The sequence below is a fragment of the Mustela lutreola genome, chromosome 4 (genome assembly GCF_030435805.1).
Source record: "Mustela lutreola isolate mMusLut2 chromosome 4, mMusLut2.pri, whole genome shotgun sequence".
Taxonomy (NCBI): domain Eukaryota; kingdom Metazoa; phylum Chordata; class Mammalia; order Carnivora; family Mustelidae; genus Mustela; species Mustela lutreola.
Genome location: NC_081293.1, coordinates 41129309 through 41150581, shown reverse-complemented (window position 1 = coordinate 41150581; position 21273 = coordinate 41129309). Strand labels below are relative to the sequence as shown.

Sequence of the window (21273 nt, the reverse complement as noted above, 5' to 3'; positions counted from 1 at the left end):
TTATTTTTAGAGTTAGTCAAAAATATTTGGGAAAAATTTTCCAGTAGTGTATTATAAGCCATTTTAATGAACTCAAGTAAATTCTGTTCAGTTATTTACTTTTACATATAAGTTTTTTTTCCAAAGACAAACAATAATTTATCATGAAACACTATCAAGGGGTTCCTGGGTGGCTCAGTTGGTAAAGTCTCTGCCTTTGGCTCAGATCATGATCTTGGGGTCTTTGGATGGAACTCCGCATTGGGCTCTGCTTCTCCTTCTCCCTCTGCCCTTACCCCTTTGTCTTCTCATGCACTCTATCTCTCTCAAATAAGTAAATAAAATCTTTAAAAAATGAAAAAAAACCACTATTAAAAACATGCTGGAGGAGTTCCTGGGTGCCTCAGTGGGTTAAGCCTCTGCCATCGGCTCAGGTCATGATCTCAGGGTCCTGAGATCGAGCCCCGCATCGGGCTCTCTGCTCAGCAGGGAGCCTGCTCCCCACCCCCACCTGCCTTTCTGCCTACTTATGATCTCTCTCTATGTCAAATAAATAAATAAAATCTTTTTTAAAAATCATGCTGAAACAATATGTTAACCTCAACAACCAAGATGGAAAAAATGAAGGAAACATTAAGAAAATGAATTAAACCATTTACACTCTACTTAGGAAACTCTAACATCAGATAATGATTATAAAAACAACAGTGTAGCCAGGAGGAAAACTTTTAAAACCCTAAGAGAAAATTAAATAGAAAAAGCTGATTTTTTTTTCCCCAGGGACCAAAAGACAAAGACTTTCGTGACTGATAAGGAAATCATGACTAAAGGAAATGGCACACTAGCTGCGGTGACCGATGGGACAAGAAGGAAATTAGGTACTGGAGTAATCTGCTGTGGGGACAGGTGCAACTCTTTTGGTGGCAAATATATTGTAACTAAATTCAGGAAGTATATAAATTTGCTCATGCAAATGGCATTGAAATACAATTTCAAATGCAATATGTTTAATAGGGTTTTTTGTTTCTAAAAAATGTCTTCTAAACCTTCAATGGGCATCAAAGGTGTGCAGTCCACAGCATCCTGTAGCACACCTCTAGTTCATGGGAGACAGGCAGGATGCCTCGGAACACTGTGTGCACACGGAAAATTGAAGAGAATTTGAAATAAAATTAAAACTAGAGAAATGTTTCAAAACTGAGCAGATTCCACTCCACCTACAGTAGGCTCTCCTCTCCCATCTCCCAAAACCAACCTTGCTCTAAGCATCGGTGGCTTCCCTGAATTAAGAGAACTCTACCCAGAGGGAAGGTGTAGCCAGCTGATGGCTGGCTATCCATGGGGGTACAGAGGGTCCAGGCAAGAGATGGTGGGGAGGAAACGACCTCCTGGGGACTCTCCAATCTCAAGGTAGGCTTCTTCCAAATACATCACAGTGTCCTAGAGTAACAGATATGAACTTATCTGGTCAGGGGAAGATCACATGACTCCCCTGCTCCTTTAAGGGGGCATCAGAACAAAGGGAAATGAAGCAGTTATCCACTGAGGTGCACTCACACAAGTTGAAATCTTTCTGATTTCTCTCCACTGAAACCGCAAAGTTGCAATTCTGCTGTTGTTTGTCACTTCGTATACAATGACACCCTTGGTACAGATCCCCAAAGCCATCTCCCCTTCCACCCTGGCCTTCTCTGGGAGAACTCGATGAACCAGCACACCATATTCCGGGAGCTGCTGAGTGACCTGGAGCAAGAAAAAGGCCAATTTAGAAGAGACACTCCCAGTAATCTAAAATAATGGGCTTCATAGATGTCCATTGACAGATGAATGGATAAAGAAGGTGTGGTATCTATATACGCAATGGAATATTACGCAGCATCAGAAAAATGATATCTTGCCATTTGCAATGACGTGGATGGAACTAGAGGGTATTATGCTGAGCGAAATAAGTCAATCAGAGAGAGACAATTATATGATCTCACTGATATGAGGGATTTGAGAAACAAGGCAGAGGATCATAGGGGAAGGGAGGGAGAAAGGAAACAAGGTGAAACCAGAGAGGGAGACAAACCTTAAGACTCTTAATCTCAGGAAACAAATGGAGGGTTGCCGGAAGGGAGGGGAGTGGGGCGGATACAATGGCTGGGTGATGGACACTGGGGAAGGTATGTGCAATGGTGAGTGCTGTGAATTGTGTAAGACTGATGAGTCACAGATCTGTACTCCTGAAACAAATAATACATTATATGTTAACAAAAATTTAATAAATTAATTAATTACATAATAAAATAATGGGCTTCAAACCAGTTCATAAGAAGCATTTCAACAGACGTTCCAAAAACAAAGAGTAGGACTGCTGAATAAGTTTAGGAAAACCCTGAGCTAACCCGATCTCCTTGCTACAGGATTTCTCCTCATCTCTAATATGATAGTATTTCCTATTTTATTAACCCCAGGATTCCTTTTTCATGGAGTACCTAAAACAAAACCTGGAAAGCAGATATTCTGAAAATGATAGAACAGATTAAGAATATTCTGAACGAGTTTTTAGAATTCAGACTGCTCTGGGTCATTTCAAGGTAAGGGATTCCTTTTCAGTGTTGTGTCTATCAAGGTCTATTGAAATATTATCTGCTGTAACCCCTTCAGTTTATGAAAAACTGAGGCCCAGGCATAGAAAGCAATCTTCCAGATGGTAAGCATCACTACAAAAGCAAGATAAGCCATGAACATCCTGCAGAGCAAAGGAGCGACCACTGGCATCACTCTCCATGTCACAGGGCATTGGTCGGGTCCCTACAGTCCAGGGGAGGTCCTCAGTTTACCAGTTCAGGAGACTGAATTTTTTCAGAGCCCTGAGGGTCCATCAGGTATGGGGACTGCATCAAGCTCATAAAGTTCTTAAGAGATTAGAGTATAAGCCTGGTGCAAATGGTTTTCCATCTTAATGGTAATCAGGACTCTATCCTGGTGTGTCTACCAGCTGCCCCTTCACCTGCAAGATCCCAGGCCTCATCAAAAGGCTGATGCACCTGGACTCACAGCAGCGACTTCCTGTTCCAGAAACTGGAAACCCTCTCAGAAGGGTGAGATCTGGTTTCCCATCTCCACCCATCAACAGAGAGCACTCTGTCCAGGCCCATTTCTCCCATGCCCCGACAAGGGAATAACAACACGGACAAATTAAGACTTTTGAAAGCTGCTCTCTCAAGATCCTTGCTGTACTTTTTTTCTTCAGTTAATAATCTGTGCAGAGAGGTTACGCCGCCTGCAGAGCCTATGACGCTTCCCACGATGTTGATGAAGTTTCTGGGCCTTGAGCCTGCTTGTTTTAACTCTGGAGACACCACCGTTGTCATCAGCAGTAGCATCCAAAACACTACTTATGGAGCACTCGGTGCTGAAATATGTAATGGCCAGATTTGGCGTGTGCTTACGGTATTAATTAGGGCCATCCCAAACAGTAAGGTCAATTCTTGTAAATAAATGGATGTCATATTCTCCCCCACCCCGAATTTAAAGCCTTATAATGTCTTCAGTACTAAAGATGACTTTGCTAGACTTGCTTACATGTTTTAATCATTTAGTATTTAATTTTAGTCTTTATTTTTTAAGTCTTTAGAGAAGCGTGTGATCCTGAAGTACTTGGAGTGATGAAATTTTTAAATGGCAAAGCGCCAGAATGCCTGGGGGGTTCAGTCGGTTAAGTGCCTGACTCTTGATTTCTATTCAGGTCATGATCTCGGGGTCCTGAGATGGAGCCCCACATTGGGCTCTGCCCTGGGCACGGAGCCTACTTAAGAATCTCTGCCCCTCCCCCACCTCTCTCTTTAAAAATTTTTAAAAATAAAATGGCAAAGCACCATTGTAAACATTCCGCATGCATCCTGCTATTTAATCTTCACAGCCATCCCAAAAGAGAGGTGTAGTTATCTCTTTTCAAATGAGAAAGCAGAGGTACACTTAAAAGCTAGAAATGGAATTATAAGTTTGTCTGTTTCTGAGTCCTCACTCTTAGCAAAATACAGAGTTCCTATAACATCTGGAAACATGGGTGAATAAACATAAGATCCTCAGGGGCATTTGCAATCTGTAAAAAAAATAAATAATATGACTCTCTCTCTGTGCTCTACTAGGGAATCTTCCAGAGCACCTCTCCTGGTCATTCTGTTTTGCAGTTGCTAATTGTCTTCTTACAGGGGCACTTTATCTCCATGTGTTTAGGGGCATCTCACTATTTTCTTCTTCTCCCTACAGTGGCAGCCAGGTTTAGACTGGACCCAGGCTCTCCTGGCTCCCAGCCTATGTAGCATCCTTGCTGTTTTGAAAACTGTTGGACAAACGGATAGTTTCATCAAGAGTATCATAACAACTCATATCCTTTGACCCCATAATTTCATTCCTGGGAATCTGTCTTAAGAAAATGTGCTGAATAATCCAGACAAACCCTTCTCATAGTAAGGTTCGGTAGAGACTAGCAGGCTTGGGTTGGGGAACCAGCTCCCAGAAATAAGTATTCCCTAAAGTACTGCCTTAAAAAGGATCACTGAGTAGCCTTTAGGAAGGATATTTACAAAGCATTTGTAACTATCTGAGGCATGCATTTGTTAATGGAGTAATACATACATGCATGTATGCTAATTGGGGTAAGACACAGGATATGTTCTGTATGATTTCAACAGCTGGGAAAAAAAATGTTTTAGTAGTATATAAAACCCCTCATTTATGTGAGGGGGGAAAAAAAAACGGTTCCCTGGTTAAAGAAGTTTGGAAAACATTGAGTTAACCTTGAACAGGTTGTTCTGGGATTAATATGCTAATGTAGTTGTGAAGCTTCCAGACAGAGTATGTTATTCAGCATGATCCACACTGGATTTCTGCCAAATCTTCTTCCAGTGTGGGATGATGAACTAGCAGAATTAGTCATTGGTGAATCGGAGGCCAAGAGGCACCATCTGATAATGAAAGAGAGGAGCCACAAGGAACCGTAATTAAATAATCCAGTGGCTGTTTATGGAGTGACTGGGCTCTGAGGATTCAGGGCCCTGACATTTACAACCTAGGAGGGAGGACAAGAAATGTATAGAAAAGACTGAAATGTAGAACGTCTAAGCAACATATATTAACAATGTTTCAAATGTTCATGACCTGAGACCCTATAATTCAACTCATGAGATTCTATCCCCAAGGAATTAAGCACAAATGCCGCTAAAGACTTATGTAGCAGAACTGCTAATCTCAGTATTGTTTAAAATAGTCCCATATTTAAAACAATGTATGTGCCAAACAACAGAGTATTGAGAAAAAATTTAGGGTATACCATGTGTTGATTTAAAATAAAGATTCAAAATGTTGGTGAGATGGGATTATAAAAATATACAAGTCTGCATATATAATATAAACCCAATTTTAAATGTGTATGTGTATATACATGTGAATATACAGAACAGAGAGAGAAAAAGGAATACAACAAAAAATAATTATGTTGTTTCCAGAGGGCAGAATCATGAGCAAATTGTTACTTTTATAATTATGGGAGGAAAGATTTGGCTTAATTAACACTCACCCAAACGAGGAGGGTTCCAATATGCAATAGGCATCACAAAGGCCCCTGGGGACTCACACAGCACAGGCGTATACAACCTAAAACCTAACATTTCTTGAAACTGATAAGATGGCATGCAAATGAAGTCAAATCTTTTCACTGTTTTCCATCAAAGACTGAAACAAAGTCTCCCTGTATTTCTGCTTAGGAGAGGCTGGCTTCCATCACAATCAGTGTTCATCATTCAACCAGGAGAGGGAGGGACACAGAGAGCAGGACAAACAAAGCTGGAGCCTGGGGAGGGGTGAACAGGTGGGCATTCTTGATCCTACAGAGGCTTCCCCAGGCCCACATCCTCGGCCTGCCCACTGGTTCTGTGGTTCTTCCTCCATCTTCTGTCGGATGCATGCTGATGGCTTTGAGGTGTCCACTTGTGCCTCATCAAAGGAAGGCTTGACAAGGTTCCTCCTGACAAAGAACGTGCAGGAAGGCTGGATGATAGAAAGCACTGAGCACCTTTCCATCAGGGCTTCTGACATGAAGTGCCAATGGGTCTGCACGTATGAGGTCATACAGACAGGCTGCTCCATGATAGACCAAAGAGGAAGGGCCATATCTTACCTGGGCAGTTCTGCTTTCAAATGTCCATCTCTATTAAAGGCAAACAACATGGACATGTTTCCTATCCATCTTGGGAGACTTTTGTACAGAGAAATGTACAAATCTGGAGCTTCTTTTGAAACTCCTCCTCAGTTCTAAATGCCAGCCAGTTATCCTCCCCTGGGGAAGCCAAGGTTGGGGGGTGGGTAGTGTCCCTCTTACAAGTACACCCCACCCAGCTCCATCTGCACAGGCAGAGTAGCTGCCCCCTGACTTATTGTTCTCATCACACAGCACCCTGTGCCTGTCTCTGGGTACCTGCCTATCCTCCCCATGAGACTTGGGATTCCCTGGGGGCAAAGATCATGTTCTTTCAGTCTCCATCCCACACAGTGCCCGGCCCAGTGCTGGTAAGTCATGGAGTGTGCAAAGGCTCTTCATCCTAGGCTCTGTGTATACCCACAGACATGGGGGACTCAAATGCCACTGTTTTTGCTTGAGGTCTGAAGAGAGTGAGGTCTGAAGAGGCTGTGCCCATATGCGTGGACCATACCATCTGTGCAATGCTGAGGACTATTGCCTGGAAGCCTGGAAACATGAAGTCTTCAAATGGCTTTGCTTTTGGCCCATAACCCAATTTTGCACTTGAGTTGTTCCATGTGTCTCTGTGAGAGATGTGGTCTCCTCACTCATAGAAAAGTGACTATGAGCTCTATGGTTAAAGAAAGGCCTTGCCCTATCCACACAGCCCACTAACTTCTACCCACCTAGGGGGATCATTCCCAATGCCAGCTGTCTCCAGAAGCCTCTCCTTGCCCTGCAGCATGTTAGAACTTCCTCCCTCCCAACGTCTCAAGTCCCTTGCTCATACCTCCATGTACGTCTGAGCACATCTGGCCCCCCAGAGAAAGCTCCAGAGGGAAGGGCTGGCTCCATGTCCTTGAACACCAGTACCCCCTCCAGAGGTACAGAGGCCTTACCCTCAAGAATTCTAGCTCGGCATCCTCTCCCCAGAGCACAGGACTGACACGGTGCCTCTCTGAGACTTCAGCTTGGACCCGGAGAGCAGTCATCCTCTCAAGCAGACTTGCTGGGAGGTAATCTTCAACCCGAAAATAGGTTTTGCTCTCTATCTGCTGGAAAGATGCAGAATAAAAGAGGCATAACCAAGATGCCTTGTATGGGACCCTGAGCACAGCAGAAGTCTGTCTACAATCCCAACCCCAGGTAGGGCTCCAAGCCAAGGATACCCCCCTTGAAGTGCCCACCTAGGGGAATTTTCTACTGTATTGGAAGTTGGCCTAGGGGCACCTGGGTGGCTCAGTCATTAGCATCGTATACCTTCAGCTCAGGTCATGATCCCAGGGTCCTGGGATGGAGCCCTTCTTCGGGCTCCCTTCTTGGTGGGAAGCCGGCTTCTCTCTCTCACACTCCCCCTGCTTATGTTCCCTCTCTAGTTGTGTCTCTCTTTCTATGAGAGAAAGAAAAAAAGGAAGAAAGAAGAAAGAAGAAAGAAAGAAAGAAAGAAAAAAAGAAAGAAAGAAAGAAAGAAAGAAAGAAAGAAAGAAAGAAAGAAAGAAAGAGAAAAAAGAAAAGAAAAGAGGTTGGCCTAACTCATATGACCTTCTGTCTTTAAGACCCTTCTGTCTGCCAGGTGGTCCTCAGAACACAGAAGTTCCTTCGACCCCACAGTAATCCTATGAGGATGATATTACTAGTGCCACTGGCAAGATGAACAAACTGAACAAGGAAGGAAGCCATTCAACAGAGCCAAGATCATATCAGTTAGTGACAGAGGCAAGATCCCATCGCTCAAAGTCCTCACACATTCCATGATGATATGCCACTTCCTGAGAGGCACAGCAAAATCCTGGCCCTAAAACTTTGTTTCTTTTTTATCCATCTAGTATTTCTGTCTGCTTGTGCTCCTAGTATACTGCCCCCTCTTGCAAGGGAGGTCTTGGCTGTGTCACCATCTCTCTATAGGAAGGGGATCAAGAAGCTGTCCCTTGAACAAGAGAAGACCTGATAACCCCACCTCACCCCACCAGATAGAGGTTCACCTGAACGTCTATCTGGTCTACTCTTTAGGGAACCTGAGCCTGCCACCCTCTCCCCTCCCCCCCACCACCATGAGCATCTAGAAGATCAGCCTCACTCACCAGCTGATGCAGGGCTCCCTGATACAGACCCTGGGGCAGAAAGGTATGCAGAAGTTTTGGAGGGGTGGTCTTGGGTCCACTGTAAGGAATGAGGAATGCAGAACTTGGCAGAGGAAGCTGACCCTGTCCTTATCTTCCTGAATTAGGTTGTCCTGGTTTCAGGCCACTCCTCCCAGCTTAAACTTTGCCAAGGCACTTCCCCATAGCTGTGGGCAACTCCCCATGAGAAAAGCAGCTGTGAGCTGGGAGTTCTTGCTTTTTCAGGGATGGGGATGGGCAAGTCAGTCTGAGGAGGGGATCTGAAGGGAAGAGCATATCATCCACTACATCCCCATCTCCTGGGGTAGCACAGACCTGTCCTCATAAGGCTATGGACTAAGAATCCTCAGCTGAGAGCTAGTCCATGCCAGTTCTGGGCTCATCTCAGAGACACAAATGGAAAGAAATTGACCAGCAACGTCCTGCCTAAAAAAAGCCTTCGGAATGCTATTAAAATGACCCAGATCCAGAACACTGACAGCAGCACAGGCTGGTATAGATGTGGAACCACAGGAACTCTCCTGTGCAGCCTGTGGAATGCAAACTGGGATGGCCACTTTAGAAGACAATTTGTCTTGCAAACTTAGTCTTACCATAGGATCCAGCAATCATGCTTCTTGGTGTTTACCCAAAGGAGTTGAAAACGTATGTCCACACAGAAGCCTTCACATAAATGTTTATAGCAACTGTATTCATAATTGCCAAAACTTGGAAGCAAAAGATATGTTTCAGTAGGTGAGTGGATAAAGACACTGTAGTTTATCCCAACAACAGAATATTATTCAGCACTAAAAGAAAATGAGCTATCAAGCCATGAAAAGACAAAAGACATGGGGGAAACTTAAGTGCCTATTAAGTGAAAGAAGTCAATCTGAAAAGACCACATACTGTATGACTCCAACCACATGACATTCTAGAAAATGTGAAACTACAGAGAAGGTCAAAAGAACAGTAATTGCCAGTGGATGGTTGGGGGAATGGAGAAGGAGGGACACGTATATGGAACAGAGAGGATTTTTAGGGCAGTGAAACTACTGTATGATACTCTACTAATGAATATATGTTATTATAAATTTGTTCAAACCCATAGAATGTGCAACACCAAAAGGGAACATGAATGTCAATGATGGATTCTGGGGGATAGTGATGTGTCGATGTAGGTTTATCAGCTGGAACACAGGTACCATTTTGGTGGCTGGTGCTGATGATGGGACAAGCCATGCATGTGTGGGGGCAAAGGAGTACATGAGATATTTCCCCATCTTCCACTCAATTTCACTGCAAACCTAAAAGTACTGAGGAACTTGGACTCAGCTTGGACTATGACCAAGAGAAGAAGTCAATATGGAACTAAGAAAACCCCTAATGCATGCATTGGTTTCTATGTCATTCATTAAAAAGGAAGATCAGAAACAATGGGGACAAGAATAATGGTATTACCCCTTACACGGCTCTTCCAGGTGCTGCCCAACAGCGAGAGGATGGAGAGGTGAGCAAAGGTCCACCCCTGTGAGGTGTACCGTGTAACCACCCACGGGTCATTAGGTCATTAGGAAGGCCACGGGAAGACACCTGCCATCAAGTGGAGAAGCAGAATGCAACTCAGACGTGGCTCTGTCTGCACCTGTGTGAAGGTCCCCACAGGTTGTGGGGACTGCACCCCAAGGAAAGCTGTTGTGCCATGATGATGTGATTAAGGAGATTTATTTTTATACCAAAATGTCTTTGTCTCCCTTTTTAAAATGCAAATGTAATCATGTCACTTCCCTGCTTAGAATTCTTCAGTGGCTCCCAGTCTTTCACTGCAGTGGTTTCCAAATTAATTTTTTTTTTCTCCAGCACTAGAACCATTTATCAGACAAAATATAAGTCCCTTCAGAGGGCACAGGAGGTTCATCCTAGATCTGGCTGGCGGTGCTGCCCAGCCTCCCAATTGCATTAGCTAGTGCCACATAGCGGGAACCCTCCCCTCCAGCTCCCTCAATGACACAGACACAGGGACAGGCCCTCCTGTCTGAGTCTCCCTGACACCTTCTGATACACCCAGCCCAGTGCCTGACACACAGCAAAGCAAGGCCCCAGAAGTGAGTCCTGGCTGGGATCTCAATAGCTTCCCCAGACTCATAGGGGTGTGATCTTTCTCACCCGGGGGTGGAAATAACATGGGCTTTGCAGGGTTAGAGGGCTTAGATGATACCAAGCATGGAGCAGGCTCTCTGTACATGAGGACTGAGGGAGTGGGGGCCCAAATGAGAGCGTTTGGGTTATCCGCTGCCTTTACACATACACGTAAAAGGGAAAGGTCTGCCTTTGGGGGCCATATGAGGACAGCAGAGAGCATCTTGGAACCGCTCTAGTCCACAGCAGTGAAAGAGGCCGAGGCTCCCCATGATCTGGGGAAGGAGCTGGAGTGGAGGATGGCTGATCAATGAGGACATATTCCATGGGAGGCAGTGGTAAATGCTATGAAGAAAAATGCAGCAGAGTGAGGGCACAAAGAGGGCCTTGGAAGACCCTGGACATGGCAATACTTTCGGAAGATGTACTGGAAGAAAATAACATGGTTCTAGGATAGTCTAAAAAGGGTTTTTAAAACTTCAGCTTCTAACACACTAGTGAGGTAATGATTAATAGTTCATTCATTAATAGCCATTTAATAGCCAGCATTTGTAAAATGAACTAGAAGAGAATAGCAAATCCCTGTGTGTATCACATACAGAAAGGATGCATCTTGTTTCTTAAACTTTTGCTTCAGTTCTGTTCTCTGTACGTGTGGGGGGCTAAAACATAACAAAATATAACATAAGATAACATTGGGCTATAACATCTACCTTTTTTGTTGTTGTTTTATCATGGGTCGTGACACAGAACACTTGAAAGCCATTGTTCTCAAGAACCATTTTAACTTTTGAGCTTGCCCTTGCTCTTAAACCCAGTTACTGAGGCAAAGCAGGCAGGCTGAGATATCACGCACCCTTGTCCTCTGCACCCCACCTTGTGCGAGGACTAAGACCACAGATCTCTGCATGGTGTCCACACTCGGTGGTGGCTGCAGCTTTCCCTTCTCAGACTCCAGCCATGTCCATTTGCAGGGCTGTCATGACAAATACCACAGGCTGGGTGTCTTAAATGACAGAAATTTATTCTCTCACAGTTCTGGAAGCTAGAATCCCAAGATCCAGATGTTGGCAGGTTGGTTCCTTCTGAAGCCTCTCCCCTTGGCTTGCAGATGGCCGCTGTCCTTCTGTTTCTCCACATGGCCTCTCCCCTGTGCTCCCACAATATGGTGTCTCTCTGTGTGTCATAATCCCTTCTTACATAGACCCAGTCAGATTGGACTAAGACCCAAGCAAAAGCCTCATTTTGACTTAACCACCTCTTCAAAGACCCCATCTCCAAATACAGTCGCATTCTGAGTACTAGGGGCTACAGCTTCAACAAAGAAATTTTGAAGGAACATACTTCAACCCATAACACGAGGCCAGACCCAAGTGATACCAGAAGACTCAGACCTCCAGCCAAACACAGCTCTTTTGGTCACTAGGGATGTAGCATGGCTGACCACTAAGTGTTCACTGATGGCAGACATATATTTTTAGCCATGTGCCACCACTTCCTCTCTTTCCGGAAATGGAAGCCATCACTCCTCCCTCTCAGTTCACACATTTGCATAGCGTGAACTCTACCCTGGTTCTCACGGTGACCATGTAACTCAGGTCTAACTAATCAGAGCATGGCGTCTCCCACCACAGCGACTGGCTTCTGTAGACACATGACATCCTATCAGAACTAAGGAGATAGAAATACAGGATTTCCATAAGAGAGGTAGAGAGAGGAAAAGAGAGGGAGAAAGAGAAGGAGAGAAAAGAAGTTCCTCCCTTTGTGCAAGAAGGGTAGAATCCAGAGGCCACTAAAGGCAAACCTGTAGAGAAGAGCACAGCCCAGAGATGCAGGAAGCCCAAGGCTTGCTGATGCCCTTTGAGTCCCTATGCCCAGCAAGCCATAGACATGGCTGGGACCCCAGCCCTGGAGGCTAAAAGGAGAGAGGAAGAAGCTACCAAGTAAGCAGTAAAAGGGCTAGAAGCCATCAGAAGGGTAGGGAGGACCTGGACACTTCATTCTTGCAAGACAATAAATTACATGTTGTATTCAAGCCAATCTGAGCTTGATTTTCTTCACTCATTATCAAGACATCACTGAATCAAGAGGTGGGAAGGAGATGTCAAAAAGTATCAGAGGGTGGGAGTGAGGGTTTCCTTCTACTTATAGAGAGACCAGGAAAGTTGTGAGGTTGAGATTGGCCTTAGAAGCTGGGTAGGGTGGGGATGGCTATAGACACTACTGGGAAACATGCAAAGGCCCAGGGGTATAGGGATTAGACCTTGCATGTTTTTCCTTTTGAGCAGTGGATTCCTCCTTCACACAGTCCTCAGGGCCTCTCTTTAGTATATCTTCTTCAAGTTAAGCTCTTCCTAGAGTCACACAGCTCTTGTCATGTGACAATGGCAATATCCGCCAAGAGAAAGCCTGGTGGGCTGGTGGGGAGCCCACCTTCCTCGCTTTTCCCTCTCCATTTTTACTGATGCAGATTCTATGTTTGGATGGCATGTTACATAGCTGGCTCATATGACTTAGTCTCAGCTGAGGTCTGTTGTCAAGCCCCTTTCCCCTCGTGTGGAACATGCATTGGGTGTTTGGGAACCCAGAGCAAAATTGCCCAGCCCCCGTCACAGCTCACCTGGCTGCTCCTTCTTTCCTGTCCGGTTCATCCCCCACATTTTGAATTTTAAATAAGTAAGTGAATATATTAATATTATCCCTCCCAATTCTGATGTATCTGCAAATTAATAACCAGTAGACTCTACTAAGTCCCCAAGGACAGTAACACAGGACCATCACAGGCAAATTCTATCAAAGAAATGTATGTGTGATTCTGCTGCAAGGACAAGGGCTTGGCCAGAAAGATCAGAGACTCTGGTGGGAACTCAATAAATAAGTAAATTATTGTTTTAGGAGAAAGCTTAGATTAGAACTATATTTCAATGTATACACTTGACTTGTTCATCTTTGTATCCCCTAAAGCCTAGTGAAGAATATTCAATGAAAGATGGATAGAGAAGCTCCTGGGTGGCTCAGTGGGTTAAGCCTCTGCCTTCAGCTCAGGTCATGATCCCAGGGTCCTGGGATGGAGCCCCGCATCAGGCTCTCTGCTCAGCAGGGAGCCTGCTTCTTCCTCTCTCTCTGCCTGCCTCTCTGTCTACTTGTGATCTCTGTCTGTCAAATAAATAAATAAAATCCTTAAAAAAAAAAAAAAAGGAAGATGGATGGGATGGATGGATGGATTGATGGAAGGATGGGTATTTGGGTGAATGGATATACAGCTGGATAGGTGGTTAGATGGGTGGATAGGTGTTGGATAGTTAGACAGATCGGTGGGTAGATGGGTAGGTGGGTTAGACACATGGGTGGATGGATGGGTGGATGGGTAGATAGATGGTAGGATACCATTTACCTCAATCTTAGTGGTAGATGCTAAAACACTTCTCAAAGTCCCAGTATCTATATTTCTAATTGTTCCCCCCTTTTCCCATAATTCCCATAACTGCTTCTCCAGTGACCCCACCTCGGTTTTCACCCCATCAGGCTTCCACCCCTACCTCCTCAGGGTAATTGCCAAACTCAGCCTGCAAGGCAAGGACCGCCAGCTGCAGCAGGGTCTCATCATTGCAGTAGAGCTTCTCCTCCAGGATGTCTTTCCGAAGCTGCAGATAAAATTGATGTCTTGTCTGGCTGTGCCTGGGAAAGAGATGCAGGAATAAGGGCCACTGAAATGCTGAGGGGGGAAAGAGAATACTAAAACCAGAGGGTTTTCTCAGTCTGGAAAGCAGGGAAAGGACAAGAGATGGGATACGAGCCAACAGAACCTAGAGGGCAATGTTAGTAAGATGAGTGTGGTCTCCTTTATCCACATCATGCCTCCTGCAACGAGTTGAGGACCACTATGTGCCAGGCACTTGACACAATGCCCACAGAGACGTTAGTTGCTATGGTTCAAGTGAGAAAACTGATATTCAGGTGATATTTTTTGTAAGCGAAGGACCAAAGAGGCAATGACCCAACTCCATAGTCATACATTACCCTTTCCTCCAACCCCGATCCCTGGGCTGCTGAGGGATGGTCGTGTTGGGGACAAGGGAGAACTTTGACTTTGAGTGGACCATGTTTGAAACAAAGGGGCAAGTGCTCATTTTGACCAGGGCCCAAACACTGACTTCCCCCTCTTCTGTCATACTGAAATCTAATCAACAAGATCAATCACAATGACTGTTGTTATTTACATGCAATTTACAACTCTCCAAGCACTTGCTATCCATTATCTCTAACTCTGACATCAGCCAGCACAGACCCAGGTCCCTGAAGGAACAAATGAAGAATTTTGGAGCACTCACTGGAGTTGCAAACAGCAACTGACAAAGAACTTTATCCTCAGAAAGAGAGTGAAGGTATTCGAGAAGGTCTTCTTCTGGGGCTGCTCACTCCAGCCTTTAGGGGCTATTTTGCACAACCTGGTTTCATTGTCCAAGAAAAAGAACTCTTTCCCTGAAATAAAAGTCAAGAGGGAAAACCAGTCAGGCAAGTACCACCCCTTTAAACCCTCAGCTTTGAGCTCTGCCCAGAAGGGCCAGACAGGAGACACCTGAGGGCAGGAGAGAGCAGGACACCTGTCCTGGTCATCTGTCACCACAGGACGCTTGCTGAGTCTATGAGGGGCCAGGAGTCAGAAACAAAAAGGAGAGAGTAAAGGAAGAGGAACTCAGCTCCAAGAGCAGAAATGTGATTATTTATCTCAGAGAAGATATCACTAGAAAGTTGCCTTCCAGTTACCGCCTGTGCAGATAAAATGAAAAACAAGGGGATGAGTATTTATTCCATTACTGCCATGGGCCAGGCCCTTTGTCTCAACTGGACCAAACCCAAGCTCCCCCAGCCATGGGCAAGATATAGACTGAATGTATGTATCTCCCCAATGTTCTTACCCCCACTGTAACGGGGGTAAGGTAGAGCTTCTGGGAGGTAATTAGGTTTATCTTGGAATTAGTGTAGTAAGAGGAAGAGACCAGGGCTCACTCTCTTTTCCATTTAAGGACAACATGAGAAGGTGGCCATCTGGGAGCCAGGAGCAGAACCCCAAGTCTGGCCATGCTCCAACTCCAACCTTCAACTTTCCAGTTAATATATAAAGATATAAAGACCTATTGTTTAAGCCACCTAGTCTACAGTATTTCATTTAGCAGCCCCAGCAAACTAAGGCAGGGCATGAGTGGAGTCATCTTTAGCTTCTGACCTGAAAGTGGCCAGCTTGGAAACTCCAATCCAGGAGTCCAATTCAGGACTTGAGCTCCTACCGAGTTTGTCCTTCAGTGCCTCCCGAGCTCCTCCCATCAGGGATGGGAGAACAGAAGAACACAAAGATGATGACTCCTAAGCAAGATGGGCTGGCAGAGCCAGAGTTGAACCTGAAAGCCCAAATGATCCCCACCCCGCCTCCTTCCCATTATCCCATACAGTAGTTAAAGAGCTTCGACAACAGCAAAGGTATATTTGCGTAGACAGAAATAGGAGCCCCTTAATGGAAAGGCAGCGATGGGAAGAAGGGAAGAAGGCTTTCCTTCAGGATCTTCATAATGGACTCTTAACTTGGGCTCCTGGTTGGGGTGCCGACTTCCCATCAGTCCTGGATGATTGTTTGGAAATTTAAAATTTTTTTTATTGTGGCCAAATACACACGATAACAAATTTACCATCTTAACCATAGTCAAATGTACAGTTCAGTACTATTAAGTATATTCACCGTGTTGGGAAGCCGTTACCACCTTCCAGCATGCTTCATCCCGTGGAATTGCAACTCTAAACCCATCAAACCATATCTCCCGGCCCCACCGCTCAGCCCCTGGCAACCACCATTCTACTTTTTGTTCCTAAGATTTTGACTATCCTTGGTACTCACACAGGTGGAGTCATGCAATACTTGTCTCTTTGCAACTGTTTTATTTCACTTAGCCCAACATCCTCCAGGTTCACCCATATTGTCGCATATGCTGGAATGTTCTTCCTTTTTAAGATGGAAAAAGCATTCCATTATATGTAGAGACCACAGTTTGCTCTCACATTCATCTGTCAAAGGAAAATGGGTGGCTCCCACATTTTAGCTGCTGTGAACAATGTTCCTACAAACATGGGCGTAAAAATCTCCCCGGAAGACCCTGCTTTCGATTATTCGGGGCATGTGCACAAAAGTGGAATTGCTGGGTCATGTGGTAAATCGATTTTTAATTTTTTGAGGAGCCACCATACAGTTTTGCACAGTGGCAGTACCACATCGTATTCCCACCTACGTGGAAATGCTTTCAATGTTCACTTGTCTGACACCAGTGCTTTGAGATGGACCAGCCACACCCAGCCCCTCTTGGAAACCCTCACTATCTTTCACACACAGTTTCATTATCATCTTCTGAGCTTCCTTGACACTTTGCAATGAGTCCTTGAAGCCTTCCCCATGCTAACGGACGTCTAGATGTGCAAGGTGATGTGTCCCAGCCTCGAGCAATTTTTTTTCAACATCTGGGTCACCTGAAGCAGCAGGTCCACTGTGGGCTGCCCAGGAGCCACTCACCTTTCATGTAAGCCAAGCCAAAGTAGGTGAACTCCCCAAGGTGGACAAAGGACATGACAGCGCTGAAGACGGCTCCCGCTGTTGACATAATGTCACATTTCACCTCCAGACGCTGCCCACTCAACAACACCACGCAGAGGTCCCTGAGAGCCAAATAGGATTTCCCTTTTTTAGTCTGAAAACAATAGATAGTGGCAACTGTAACAATAAGTACACGACATGGAGTCTTTGCATTGGCTGGCTACTGTGCTAAGCACTATGCATTGTCTCACATCATGACAAATAATCCTAAGAAATAAGAAGTTAGGGTTCCTACCCAGCAGAGGAGAGATGAGTTTCAGAGACAGTAAGGGACCTGCTTAGTAGGAAGGGATGGTAAGAACAGCAAGGGATGGTGTCAGAATTAGTAAGAGGCAGAACTGGACTCAAATCCACACTCTGCCAGGCTCCTCAGGGGCCATGAAGGCTGGGAGGCCAGTCTACATGCTTCTGCTTTCTTGAAATCCCAACTGTTCCCTGGGCTCCGCTTCCTGGGAGGACTTAGGCTGCTCAGGGCTATCCTACATGGATCAGATGTCGCAGGGGTGTTGATCACCCTGAATCTGTTCCTCCAGGGATAGCCCAGAAGAAAGACAAGGGGTGGGCACAGATTGGTGAGGAGGTTAAAGGCTAAGGGAGTTGCTCTGAATCCAGACATCGGTCACCAGAGCCACAACCAAAGATGAGCAGCCATCTGCTTTCTCACTTCACCCTCTTCCAGTTAATTCCAGATTCACCTGCCACCACAGCCCCATGCTGACCACAGTTGCAATTGCTCAGTCACCAAGAACCCCCATCATTCTACCATCATAGCCCACAGCCCAGCCAGAAGCCTGGCCCAGATCTCCCCCAACAAAGTCCTCATTAAAGGACAGTTAAGGATGGACACTGGCATGCGTGACTTTATGACCACACCTTATCCCTTGTGGCACCCAGGGGCAGGCCCCACACTCCAGGGGCCAGTACGAACCTGAGGACCCTATGGGAGATTGTTCCCATATGACCCGGGGCAGTGCTGATCACACTCCAAGGCTCCCTGATGAATCAGCTAAGAGAGATGTGGGGGCCACCCCATGTGCTTGAAGGGCCCTCTCCTTGGGTTTAATGCTCTACAACGGCCCTCTTGAAATTTTTAATAGTTGTGTCCTTGAACATGTATTTTTCTAAGTGAGGTCCAGTGGGACAATAGAGCTACACAAGGGGCTTCCATGGTCCCACTTGCCAGAATGGTTCTAGCAGCTAACTGGTGCTCCAGCCCAACTCAACCTGGCCCTCCCACTCCCCCTTTCTACTCTCTGCCCAGGGCAGCCTATCACTCCCTTCCTCTGCAGAGGGCTGGCTCAGGAAGGGTCCTAGAAAAGAACACATGCCCCCCCAAGACATCTCGGAGCAGGGCGTGGCAGTGACTGTCCCCACTCTGGGCTAGGATCACCAAAGCTCTTTCAGTGGATCTTAGCAGGGCCAAGCCTCTCACCCACCCCCAATCCAGGCACCAAGTGCCTCTCCATACAGAGGCTGAATCCTCAGGCATCCACAGTCTTCCCAGGACTGGGAAAGCAGGGCTAAGGAAAGGAAGACTGACTTTTCCACCTGACACTAGACAAATGCAGATACACTAGGATGAAAGCTGCACGTGGAAAGGATGCTCTTGTGTTCACATTAACAATCTGGGGTCTGGAGTAGTGCCTGGCACATGCTAGATGCTTAAACAATGTTTGCTGACCCGTTAAGGTGACAAAGTCGAGCTGAGTCTGGAAAGACAAGCAAGGCTGAGCCAGAAGTAGCAGAGGACTCCTGTTTGAGGAGAAGAGGGAGTGCTGAAGGACAGGAAGCAGGAGTGTGACTTAGCCCAGAGCTCCGGCAGGAGTCTGGAGGAGAGAGCGAGCACCCCAGCCTGAAACTGCAGTTAGAAGTCAGTCAGCCTCCAGGACTGTCCAGCAGAGTGGTTCCCTCACCACCCCCCACCCCTGCCCATTTATCCCAGCAATTACCACAACAGAGCCAGGTAGATGCAAAGTCACCGGGACCTCTCCAGCCAGCAAGATGAACTCGGGCCTAGAGAACTGGGAAAAACACTCAAGAGTCACTCATGGTACAGAAGAGAAGTCACATCCCAGGGGGTCTGGTCCCCCAGCTCTTGGACTGGGCTGCCCCAATGCACTCACCTCCCCTAATCCTCTAACAACAGCACTCCCTTCCTGAGAGCCAGCAAGAAACAGGTTTCAGGGAAACGGGGCTCAATGGGCCAGGGTGTGGCAGGGGGGAGGTTCAACAGAGCTCAACTCAGTGAAGTTGGGCATCTCAAAGCAGATGGCTTAACAGTGGGTACAGTGCTCTTGGTGCTGTCCTAGCTCTTAAGCTGGCTGTCTGCTTCATTGCGTGTTTCATAATTCACACATCATTACATAATCTTTTGAATGTATCAAAATTATAAAACACATTATATAATACAAATGTATGTTATATGCTAGAGATTTTCTAAAGCAAAAATACCTCTAGGTTTCGATTGGATGAATGTTTTTCTAGCTCTGTATGTTGAATCGATAATGTGCACGGGCAGCTCTTTCCAATTTCCCATTGTTTGTATCATGCTTGTGATGGGGAGATACTTTCATACCTATCATTAGTTACATGCAGCCATCATCCTGTGGGGTGCATAATCTCAACCCATTTGTCAGAAAATTGGGGCTCCAAGAGGTTAAGAAACTCACCCAAATCTAAGAGTGATAGGATTGGGTAGGCCTACTAATGTGCCCCCCAAGGAAACCTACCAGACTCCTGCTCCAAAGGCCAAAAGACCAGCCAGTAAATGAAATGCGTCCTGAGAGAGTCTCGTAGAAGTGTCCTTACAAATGATCATGGCAAAAAGCCAAAGAAGAGGAAGATGTCCCGGACCCTGTCTACCTGAGAACGTGGGAGAGTGGTCTCTGAGGGCAGCAGGGGCGTGAGGAGTGTGGGAGCCCAGAGCCACAAAGGAGAGGATGTCCCGAAGCTACTCTAGGCTCAACTCCTCTCAAATTGGCTAAGGAAGTTTAAGCAAATCTCTCAGCAACAGATAGGCCAACAAACGAAGGCTTTCTGGGGGCATCTGGGTCTGATGTTCCCAAACGGCTGCAGATGCCCAGGCCAAACGTTTAACAAAGGCAGCCTCCTCCATGAACAGCCAGGCAGGGGCTTGTCCCTGCTCCAGGGGACCCTCATCCCTTCATGATTAAACCACAGGGCTTATGTGGTTATTAAAACAATTTTCAGCTATTGGCAGTGCTGTTCAAGAAGGGGTGATGCCAGAGCTGAAAATCTCAGCCAAGGGAGCCTGCCCATTTTCAACGACGGTGTCAGCCACACAGCTCCCCACTCAAACCTCTTTGGAGAAGGTCTTTTGGTTCTCTTTTGCTCACCTTTCCTTTTCTTTGCAGAAAAGCCCTTTGAGAAGGAATTGCTGACTGTGAGGTTTCTGCGGACACTGGGAACATGGAGCCAGAGCTGAGCTGCTGTCCGTCCTCAAGCTCTGGGGGAGCTTCCATTGGCAGAGCACTGGCCAGCAGTCAAGAAGGGGAAAGATGACACACAATGGAAACGGCCACCAGCAATGAAAGCCCACGGTGCGCAGGTGCTCTACTGGACAGGGAACGTCCCTACTTTCCCTTTGCCCCACACCTAGGGGGAAAGTTACCATGTGTACTTTTCCAAGGAGGTCGCTGAGGCTGCAGAGCCACAGGAGCAGGGTGGGGTTTGAGGGGCCAGGTCCCAGTCCATTTCCTCCCACCCCAAAACCCTGCTTCAGCTCACTGTGATCAGGACAGGCAGGTCCTATGACCCCAGCTCCTAAAGAACTTGAAGCTGGTGATGGGGTCGGTCACAGGGGATCCTGACTTTCCTACTTAGAATTTTATAAAGTGTTTGAAATGCTTTGATAAAAAAAAAAAAAAATGCATTGTTTATGGAATCAGAAAAAAAAAAAAAAAAGCTCTTTTCATTGGGAAAAAAAAAAAACAGAGTTTTAAATAGCAGGAAAAAAAATTACTATGAGATGAACCTACAGCATCCAGTCAAGGCCCCAGCTGTGTATGTGACATCAAGTATTGTCACAGTCCTTGGCTGATGATAGAAGGACAACAAATCAACATGTAAAGAAATAAATACCCAAACTTCAAAATTCCTAATGCTCCAGATGCAGGAAGATATGGCCCCATGTGGTTTTGGAGCAGATTTGAGCATCTATGTCAGATTCATTC

General features: G+C 46.0%; 1 protein-coding gene across 3 annotated transcripts in view; it reads right to left on the bottom strand.

Moving 5' to 3' along the window:
• FRMPD2 (FERM and PDZ domain containing 2) overlaps window positions 1–21273 on the bottom strand; it is a 96614-nt gene that overhangs the window by 50141 nt on the left and 25200 nt on the right. For all 3 annotated transcript variants that reach the window (XR_009352556.1, XM_059169669.1, XM_059169668.1), the window contains exons 8-14: window positions 20437–20572; window positions 19030–19101; window positions 17000–17174; window positions 14775–14925; window positions 13983–14121; window positions 7105–7260; window positions 1537–1722 (exon numbers count right to left, since the gene is read on the bottom strand). Coding sequence is in view for 2 of the 3 variants with exons in the window: in XM_059169669.1 (XP_059025652.1) it covers window positions 1537–1722; window positions 7105–7260; window positions 13983–14121; window positions 14775–14925; window positions 17000–17174; window positions 19030–19101; window positions 20437–20572 (1015 nt within the window). In the remaining variant the exon portion in view is untranslated. The remainder of the gene's footprint in view (window positions 1–1536; window positions 1723–7104; window positions 7261–13982; window positions 14122–14774; window positions 14926–16999; window positions 17175–19029; window positions 19102–20436; window positions 20573–21273) is intronic.